The sequence below is a fragment of the Solanum pennellii genome, chromosome 7 (genome assembly GCF_001406875.1).
Source record: "Solanum pennellii chromosome 7, SPENNV200".
Classification (NCBI taxonomy): Eukaryota; Viridiplantae; Streptophyta; class Magnoliopsida; order Solanales; family Solanaceae; genus Solanum; species Solanum pennellii.
In genome coordinates, this window is record NC_028643.1 from 74,689,916 (window position 1) to 74,701,016 (window position 11,101).

Here is an 11,101-nt window from a genome sequence, read left to right on the forward strand (position 1 = left end):
TTATTTAATTTTTTATTAAATTGTATCATTTTAATAAAAATGTCAATGACTTTTGCGCTTCCTTAGATTGATTCCTAAATAAAATTTCTAATTTAATAATATTTATCATCTATTGTTTATATTTATATTTAATTTATTCATCATCAAAATAATATAATAAATTACTATTATTATTATTATTATTAGCAAGCTTCCAAATTCAAAATTGAATTACTATTTTACTCTTTATTAAATAAATTTTGATTAAATATCTAATCAAATAAGCTAATTACATCAATTTCCTTAAATGTTATTATAAATTAAAAACTCTTACATCTTCCCCTAATTATTGAGTTTTAATTATTGTTTCTTTAACCTTCCGATTTTTAATAATATTTATTACTGACTTTTGATATGCTCTGGACTCTTGGAATCTTTTTATAAAGTCCACATTGTCTCATTATGGAGTCCTATCCCCATTAACATTTTCCCCTTAACAATTACATTTCATCTTTTCATTTTCTTTACGTTTAAGTTTTGTTCATTGATTTAGTTTTTTTATTTTCAAATGTAACAAGGGATATTTTAAAAGACCATTCCAAGAAATTGTGAAAAAAAAAAACAAGTACTAGCTATATTTTTCATATGTCTGCGTACTCTCAATTCGTCAATTTTTTTAAATCTATTTTTGATGTTTAAAGTATGAATATATAATATTCATTTGGATTTTTTCTCAGCACCATCAACAAAAAAGGTAAGATTTATTATTTTGTGTTTGTTCGTTTAGTTGTCTTTATTGATTTATGAGATTTATGATTTTGTTTTATTTATTTTTATTTTTTCACTAACTAATTATTGTTTGGCCTTCATTTGAGTTTGTGGCTAAAAAATATGATTGCCTTACTCTTATTGTTGTTCTTTGGTTATGACATTGTATATTTATATAAAGTTTACATTTTGAATTTTATTTTTCAACTAAGAAAAAGTTGAAAATATATGAATTATTTAAAATTGTTATTTGCAAAATAAGTTATATACTAAGTGTTTTGAAATAAACGTGTAATATATGTTTTTTTTATAGAATATATAATATTAATCAAATTATTGGTGAAACACATATATACAAAAATAAAATATTTTATATTTGTACTAAAAGTGAAAAATAAACAAAGTTGAAAGCTGAATTACTAAAATAACTTTAAATTGGTGATAAACATTAATACCCTTTAAATTAGTATACATATTTGAAGAACCTTATTTATTTGAGTTTAATTAATAAATGATTTTTTTCATTACTTATAAGCTATCTAAAAGTTTTCATTATTATTCCATATTTTTAATTGTTCTATTACTTATATTGAGAAGCTCAAAAATCACTATCTTGATTATTCAAACTTTTGATAGTTATAATAATGTTGAAAAAAAATACTACCAATCACTACATTTAGTATACATATATATTACTATTTTCTTTTTCTTCAACTAATTCTTCATCAGTATCTCAATTTTTATTGTTGATTTTGAAGATTTTTGTTTCTGCTTATGTGTGATGCAGCCTTTTTATATATATAATTTTACAACATAATTTTCAGAACCTGTTTTTTATTTAGCTCACTTCGTCTCTATCATTTTATGTTTCAGCTATTTAATGAAGTATTACAATTGATAGTTTATTATTTCATAATTTTTTATTTTGATTGTGCAATATTGCATTCTTTTTACATTTTGCGGTCTTACTATACATTTATCTCCTTTTTTTATTTACTTAATTTTGAAAAAAATCATGAGTTTGGATCAAATCAAGGCTCACATGACTTCTGATCGCATTTGAATTGATAATGATGGATTCAACATATGTATCAATTTAGTTTTTATGTTTCACGCATAATCGTTAATTTTATGGGATAAATACTTTTATTATATACATATATCTATATATGTTCAAGTATGTATTTATCCTTAAAATTAGAGTATTATATATGTAATAAAGTAGCATCAAAGTTGCAAGATTTTCTAATCTCATAAACTTATAGTTGTTGCTCTGTTTTTTCTTTCTTTCTTTTTTTTCTTTTTTTTCATATTATTGCACAGAAAAAGTCCAATAATATGTACTATTTAAAATATAGCATTTGCAATATAAAGTTTGTATTAGGCATTTTGGAATCAACGTGCAAAGCACGTTACCAGAAATTAATATTATTATAAGAGGAACAAAAAAAAGTTAAAAGTTGAATTACAATTTTATCCTTACTATAAAATGTTATAAAAGCATTTAATTATTTAGTTTAAATGTTAACTTGTATCATTTTAATAAAAATGTAGATGACTTTTGCATTTCCTTAAATTAATTCTTAATTAAAATATAAGCAAATAATTAAATGTTTGAATGTGAAAAGATATATTTTAATTGTACATGTATATCCTAAAATAATTATTGACCTATTAAAAGAGTGACCCCCCATTTATCCGATTAATGTCATTGATTTTATTTATTTTATTTATTATTACTATGATATTAAAAGTGTTATTATATATGAATGAATTAGTAATAAATTATTGAGATGACTTGTAACTGCCTCATTTATTATTAATTACAATGATTTGTGTTTTTCATCTTTTTAATTATTCATTCAAACTAGATTAGATTTCAAGTTCAAAGTAATAATTATTAGTGGTAATGTTAATTCTCTTATTAAGTCTAACTATGATTTGTATTTTTCATCTTTCCATCTATCTATATATTAAAGACTATTATTTAGAACTGAAAAATATAGAATTTAAACAGACATTTTTACTACTATTTAAGAACTAGGTGATAACATTGAAAAATGAAAGAAATTGTCATTCAACTGATAATCAAAAAACTATTTCATCTATGATTGGCCAAAAAGACATGAAAAAATAGAATACATGAGGTGGGGAGAAGAACTTGAAGACTTCTTTTTAGACATGCCTAACTCCTCATATCTCTTTCGATATATATTCTTCATCACGAAGATTATTGTTGTTTCTAATTTCTTTTGCATTTCTAATAAACTCATTGGGTATTGTGATCTTTTAGCTATTATTATGAGCTTTTGAAATAGATGTATGTATGAGATTCAGTGTTTAAATTATATATCTATCAATTTTATATTTTAAATGTAATTGTTTTTAATCTTGTATAATTTTGATAGTACTGTCTTTTAATTTTAGAACCTTACTTAAATAATATAAATATTTCACTCTATCGTTTCTCATTAAAATAAAATTGGCAATCTTATTAATAAGTGTGCATGTATTTTTAATATCCATTTATGGCTATAAAACGTTATCACTGATATTTAGATCATAAAAAAGACTTATACAAAGTTAAAGGAGACTATATTATGTTAATCAATTTTACATACTTTTTGCTTGATGCCAAATGCGCAATCCCTTTTTATTTATTTTTGTTGATATATGAAATATAATTGGTAAAATTAATATTGTTGATTTAAATATTTTCTATTTGATAGCACAATTTTAAATTTAACAATAGTAAAAAATAAACGTGCAACGCATGTTGTCAGAAACTAGTATTATTATAAGAGGGAATCAAAAAAGTTAAAAGTTGAATTACGATTTTACCCTAATTATAAATTAAAATGTTATAAAGATATTTAACTATTTAATTTAAATATTAAATTATATTATTTNAACAATTTTAAATTTAACAATAGTAAAAAATAAACGTGCAACGCATGTTGTCAGAAACTAGTTTATTTATACGCACCTAGTTATTTAAAATTGAAGAACATAAATAACAACTAAAATCAAGTTTTTTTTAAAAAATACATATTTTTGTATTATGCATTTTTTCCAATTGTGATTGTTTTCATATTTAAAATATACTCCTTTCATTTTAAAAAGAATAATCCTATTTCCAAATAGTTTGTTTAAAGAAAATGATCCATTTCCTTTTTTGGCAACATTTTAATTTTAACTTTTCATGTGACATGTTTAAGACCACACGATTAAAGAATATTTTGATACAAACCACAAAATTAAAAAAAAAATTTCTTTTCTGAAACTCCGTTCCAAGTCAAACTAGGAAACGAAAGAATATGATAGTTGCTGCAAGTGCCAATAATATCTAATCTGATTGCCGATATTTGTGGAATGAAAGATCTTTTCCACCAAAAAAGTTAACTTCACAATATTATCATCATTCATATCACCATATCCAATATTCCTTTATCTTAAACAACATTTGTATCTGTTCTGTATTATATTCACTCTGTTTTGGAGCAATGGAGAGTCAAATTGTTCGACGAAGAGTTAACATGATTACTGCTCATTTAACTGCACATGATGATATTTCCGCCTCCGCTACTCATCTCTTTCCTATGGTAATTTCTTTCTCTGTCTTTACTCATAGTAATGTTAGCAGGGGCGGAGTTACAGGTTCGATAGAACTAGTAGCTTTGGCCAACATTTCGTATTTATGTTTAAAAAATTACTTAATATGTATGAATAGTATAATTTATTTGAAGTAAAGTCAAAGGTGTCTTTACGAGAATCCAGAACCTCTTAATGGTTTGACTTGTCACGAGCTAATTCGAAAATAAAGTAATCTACACATAGCCCTTGGTTAAGTCATAGAACTATTCATTTCCCCTGTTTCTTTTAACTATCTGTTGATGTCTTTATATTTGAATTTTCACTTTCTTTACTGTATAGAGCTGTAGCAGTAGCTTGAATTCTGCTATTCCGAGGAGGTACGATAACAGAATGAACTATGCAAGACAAAGTTCGAGTTCTCAAGCTTGTTTCATGAGGACTAATTCAAGTGAACAGGTCTGGGAATTATTACTAATATAATTGACATTACTTTAGTTTCAATGAGTTTGTAATATTCGTTCTGCAAATGTTAGCTTTTTTTCATTTTTTTCTTGCTTTGGGGGCAGGGAAGCTGTACTGAATCCACCGCGGCTTTCAAGGCTAGTGATTATGCAAAGAAGAGTTCTCGCGCCTTTGAAGGACCAATGTTTTCTAGACCTGCAAATAATTGCAAACACAATGGAACTGTTGAAGAAGCGCCTAAATTTGCTAGGCCTCGTTTCCAATTGAAAGAAAGAAGAAATGAACTTGAATCTAATGGTAAACAAACATATGCTTTACATTTGATTGGCGTCTTCTTTTATCGCGTAATTGAGAGGTACGTCCTCTTTGGAATGTTGAAACATTTCCTTTTGTTTTTGCTAATGCAGGGAGTGAATGGTCTCCTAAGATGGATGTTGCAGAATCTGGAAGCATGTACGTCGTATCTATAGAACTTCCCGGTGTCAATATAAATGATATAAAGGTAGAAGTCAGCGACAAAAGGTAAATAAATGACAACTATCCATTAGCCTTCGGAGATAATAACTATTAGTTGAGTGACCATCTGAGAAATCAAATTGGAAATATGTGAGATCAGCATGTGTTGTAAAGTTCCATCTTCTGCAACGATGGATTCAATTTGCGTTGATCTAATAGACGCGTGTTATGTTCCTTGACAGCTTAATAGTTTCTGGAACTCGTTCAACTCAGTGTAAAGTGGCATCATACTTGAATGGCTTGGTATCAGCCTATCACAAAAAGGAGATTGTTCAGGGACCATACCGTGTTTTATGGCCTCTTCCAAGTAATGCTAATAAAAATCGCGTCTCAGCTGAGTTTGTGTAAGTTATCAATATTTGTAATTGTTTACCTATATATCATCATGCTTAATGTTTTAAGTCGAGAAAAAACACTTCGTTACCTATAAACTTCTGAAAATTCAAGAGTTCAAAACAATGCAGGGACGGACTTTTACAGATTACAATCCCGAAACTTTGAGAAACATAGCAAAGACAGAGATACGTGTAAAATATATACTCGAAGCAGGATAAGCAACAGGAGTTACCATACAACATGAACCATTTATAAGTACTCGCACGCTATTTACTGAACCAGTGTAAATTGTCATTTTTTATGAGCTATACTTGTAATGCTACATTAGTAGGTGTATACATAAATGTTCATTTCATGTGTGTTTAAGTTATATATATATGGGGAATAGGTTCAAATTTACATTTGATAAATTTGAGCTATGTGAAATGATCAACCTTCTTCGAACTCTCCAAAATGTTGTCACACTCGTGTCAGATTCTCCAAAAGGCACTACTTTTGGAGTACATGTCACGTACCTGTTGAAGAGTCAGAGCAACATAGCCTTGCCTTATCTATAATTTCGCCTGTTTATCACCAGAAAGAGCCATGTAGACGAATAATACTAAACCTTTACTTGATCAACGCCTGTTTTTGTCATTTATAGTATAGAGGTCATTCTCTTGGATGGCTTTTCCATTTTTAAAGTTAGTCCACTCTAAAACAGATTACTATAAATGAAGAAAACTTCAACATAATCTCATCACTGAAAGACTCTCCATGAATGCGTCAAATCTATTGTTGATCAGTGCAACAACAACACTAGCAATTATCTCAACAGTTTTGGCCTTCAACGACGAAAATGTGTTAAAACAGGCATGCTAATGAAATATGTTAAATCCACACAACAAACTAAAATACTAATAAGAGGCCTTGCTTTTGCAAACGGTGTAGCATTAACCAAAAACAAATCCTTCGTGCTCGTAGCTGAAACTTCTACCGGTAGAATTTTCAGGTATTGGCTATGTTAAGTTAAATACAAGTCTAAGTTATGTCAAATTTCAATTCACTATGTTATTGTTTAGCTAAATGTTCCTTATTTCCAATTAGTTGGAACTTTGAAGCCACTTGTATAAACTATAGTATAAATTATGAAAACATATTGTCTAGGTAAAATTCACAAATAACCAAGATTGCTATTTGAAAATAAGTTCACGATTTCAAAACTAATCAAGATTAGTCATTTTCATAGATAAATAGTATTAATCTAATTTTTTACTATAATTTGTTTTATAAAAATTATGATCAAACACATTCTACGCAACTATCTTATTTCTCATAAGCATCTATATTCTTCTCATTTTGAAAAGCAATAAAGATCCTCTCATTTCAGTTTTATAAGTGCGAAGTCCATGATACTATATATGCATCAGCGATATAATTGTGGTCAAGCATCCCGAGGTCTCAGGCAGAGATAACAATACACTAGGTGATTCTTTCCATCGATTTTAACCTTGGTGGTTAGAGTTATTTGATATCTATTTAAGTGCATAATTCAAATTTAATCGGAACTCTAATATAAGTTCTGAACATCAAATTCCGATTGGTTTATTATCCTTTTCAAGACATATGAGGTATCTTCCAATAATTAGTTGTTATTTCTGATTAAGGAATATAAATGTGTGAAGTCAACTTCCAGGAATTTAAGATGTCATTAAATAAATCATCAAATTAAAACAATAAACTTAATTTGCCAACTAATATTTCCATTAGACCATTACTATGAAGTCAACTCTTATAAAATGAATTATTTATTGTTAGCTTACAATTTATTTATTTCTACTATTTAATTTAAAAGAAAGGTCTTAGTAATATAAGGGTATTTTTTGCCGACAAGTTTAAATTTTTTAAAATTAAGTCCTCATATTTTCTGACAGTGATCCAATGACACCGCTTGATTAGATTCCTAATGCAATAATTTAGAGAAGAAAATATTATTTATTCAAATTAAAAAAAAAACTAATAAAAAAAGAAATAAAATTAATTTATAAAGGACTTTAAAATAAATTGCCTTCATTTTCTGTCTACACTATTTCATTATTTTATTAAAATTATTTTACTTGTGATAACGTGCCTAACTATAATTCACTACACTTTGTAAATATTTCCTCTATATATTTTTATTTCTCACATACATTTAAAAATAAAATTAACATGACTATTTCCCAAATTATTCTTATAAACTAATATTTCATATTAGGTTTTGGAAACTAATTTGATAATAAATAATTAATATTCTGAGTAAAATATGAAAAAACTAATTCTATTTTCTTAATATGAAATATGAAAATAAAGATTCTTTTTGATAAAATGATAGATAAGTAAAAATGAATCGAAGAATACTCACGAAAAGTACTAGAACACAATATCATCACCTACTTTCATTTATTTTTATTTGTTTAATATTTCAAAAATTGATTTTCACTTTCAGTTTTAACATATTAAGAAAAAGTAGTTGTTCTTTTCCATATTTTATCATTAACATTAATTAATTATTTATTTTTAAAATCTAATACGAATACTAAACATCAATTAATAAAAATAGCATAACAAACTAGTCATGTCAATAATTATTTTATTAGCCATCATATCAAATCCAAATATAACAAATAAAATATTAAATAATAATTTTCTCAAAAATATATTTGACAAAATAAAAACCGTCCATTTAAATTTCCCTTATATGTAAATCTCATGATTATGAACATGTATATAAAAAAGAAAAATAAACCGCCAATTTAAGTCCGAATATTCAGCAATTAATGAACGTGGTCATTAAAATAATAAAATTTCTATTTTTAACATTTTCATTTTTTTTTCCTTCTTCTCATCACAATTAAATTAAATAAATAACTCATTAAATTATTAATTAATTTCATCACAAATCTCACCCCTTTAAATCCTCCTTCACCTACATTATACCTTACAACACAACTATCCTTTTTTCCCTTTTCTTTTTTTTTCTTCTTTCTCCATATACCATGAAAAATTCTCTAATAATTTTTCATAATTGCCTCTTCAAATTACTAGTAATTATAATCAACATTATTTTGTTCATCAATAATAATGTTGATTTTCTAGTAGAAGCAAAACAAAACAAGCTACTACATCCTCCCTTCAAAAAAAAGGGTGCAAATTGTGATTTATATGATGGAAAATGGGTTATAGATTATAAATATCCACTTTATAATGCAAAAAATTGTCCATTTTTACTTCAACAATTTGATTGTGTAAAGAATGGTAGACCAGATAAAGCATATCTCAAGTATAGATGGCAACCCACAGATTGTAACTTAGCCAGGTAATGAATTATATCTATCTTTTTTATCGTGTTTTTCTTATTAACTGCTATGCTTTCTTCGAAAACGTCTCTTTATCTCTATAAAATAATGGTTAAATCTATATATGTTCTAGCTTTTCTGTATCGTACTTAATGAAATATTACTGAATATGTTAGTATTGTTCGTATAGATAAAAAATAACTAAATATAGAAATTTTGAACGAATTGCTTCATCTTGTATGTATCGAAAGTTGATTGATGACAAGTGGCTGATAAAAGTTACTTATATTTAAAAATCCAATGCTTATGGTGAGGGTCGAGGCGGAGAAATTAGAAATTTCGTTAAAGAAAGTTTTAAGAATTAATATATACATAGTTTTATATATGTATAGTATAATTTTTTAACGAAAGATGATTAACTAACATTCTTTCATTGTATATGGTTGAGTCAGTGAGCGAAGATCATATTTTATTGTGAAATTTGAAAAATATAATTTTTACTTTTAAAATCGAAAATAATATTGAAAATGAAAGTTATGCTTAGTTACGGATACAAATTAGAGTTGTTTTTTAAACTTTTTTATGAGCGAAAAAAGTGAAAAATACTTTATCTTATTTTCTGAAACTCTATTTTTTACATTCTAGTTGAATTCCATATGTTTATCGTCAAATGTGCTTTCCAAAGTTCAACTTTAGAAAAAAAAAATTGAAACAATTCCATAGACAAATAAATGTTCGATTTCTCACTTTATAATGTTCTTCTCGTTTCAAAAAAAATATTCTCCGAATTCTTCAATCTCCTATCTAATTTTTTTTTAAAAAAAATAAATAAATATAAAACAGATAAAAAAACTTGTCTCATCTATATCGTGCTTCGTAAATATTCGATTATCTAGGTGAACATGTTTTGCTTGATAATTGAATTATTTGTTTTCGTGCATTCTGTTTTTTGCCATTTACGTAGAAGTCCTCTCTACAAACCAAAATGTTACTTTCTACTTATCTGTCTCAAAGTCTCAACTTATATCATAATTCAAAATTTATTGTGAATTATAATATTTTTATGTAATTATAAATATATAAATTATTTTTTAATTTTTTAAAAATTATATGACCAAAACGGTCAAAATGAAAATTAGTAATTTAAAATGATATCATACAAATTGAAATGAAGAAAATAATTAAGATTTCTTGATGAATTACTAATCAATTAAGGAATTTTTTAATAATAAATGATTTCACGAGATCACGAGTTGATGCAATTAATATCCAAAATAGGCGGGAATACTGTATTTGTAGATTAGTAATTTACGAAGGAAATAATTAATATTCCTTGATAAATTACTAATCTACAAATGAAGTATTCCCGGCTATGTTAAATATTAATTGCATCAACTTGTAACCTTGTGAAATCATTTATTATTAGAAATTTAAGGCATTTATGATATAAACTTGTTTTTCACGTGTTATACAACTTGTAACTAACAATAGACACAAATTAACTTGTTTTATTTTAAGATTCCACTTTTATATTTCAAAATGTATATATTAAGGATTTTTTTTCTTCATATAGTCATCTATTGAAATAACCATAAAAATATATATCTTTTATATATATAACTAGTCATTATAATTACTATAATAATTTTGAACAAGCGTTTACAAAAAAATAAAAATAAAATTTGAACAAACGATTAAATGTGTTAAAGTCCCCTTTTTTAAAAAATGGGAAATTAATTTAAATATGCACCAACACATAAAAATTTTTGAAAAATGCATATAATATATGTAAAATTTGTGTTAGTATAATGTATACCGGCAAACGACTATAAATACTTATGGCAAATATATAATTTCCCTCTTCATTTTGTTATATGTCTTTCCACGAAACATTAGTAAAATTGCTTTCTTAATATATATATATATACTAACTAACAACTATTAAAGCTGTCAAAATAAGCTTGATCTGCTAGGTCGATTTAACTTAATTCTTGAATTAAGTGGGATTGATCTTAATAATTTTGGCCCATTTAGAAACGAGGTTTTTTAACCCAATATCATTTTACGCACTAGCCTCGTAGGTCCAATCTACAAGCCTCGGAGGCCTGCCCGTGGGCTATAAATATCTA

The 11,101-nt window shown here is 26.0% G+C and overlaps 2 protein-coding genes across 2 annotated transcripts in view; both read left to right on the forward strand.

Moving 5' to 3' along the window:
- Positions 1–4,128: 4,128 nt before the first annotated feature.
- On the forward strand, positions 4,129–6,084 carry LOC107026101. The gene is made up of 6 exons (XM_015226956.2): positions 4,129–4,349; positions 4,681–4,797; positions 4,908–5,100; positions 5,211–5,325; positions 5,502–5,663; positions 5,784–6,084. The coding sequence occupies exons 1-6, from the start codon at positions 4,251–4,253 to the stop codon at positions 5,818–5,820; spliced, it is 723 nt and encodes a 240-aa protein (XP_015082442.1). The 5' UTR covers positions 4,129–4,250; the 3' UTR covers positions 5,821–6,084.
- A 2,553-nt stretch (positions 6,085–8,637) lies between these two features.
- LOC107026099 (protein trichome birefringence-like 43) overlaps positions 8,638–11,101 on the forward strand; it is a 6,562-nt gene continuing 4,098 nt past the window's right edge. Inside the window, exon 1 of the mRNA XM_015226954.2 lies at positions 8,638–8,992. Coding sequence (XP_015082440.1) covers positions 8,673–8,992 — 320 coding nt within the window. The 5' untranslated portion in view covers positions 8,638–8,672. The remainder of the gene's footprint in view (positions 8,993–11,101) is intronic.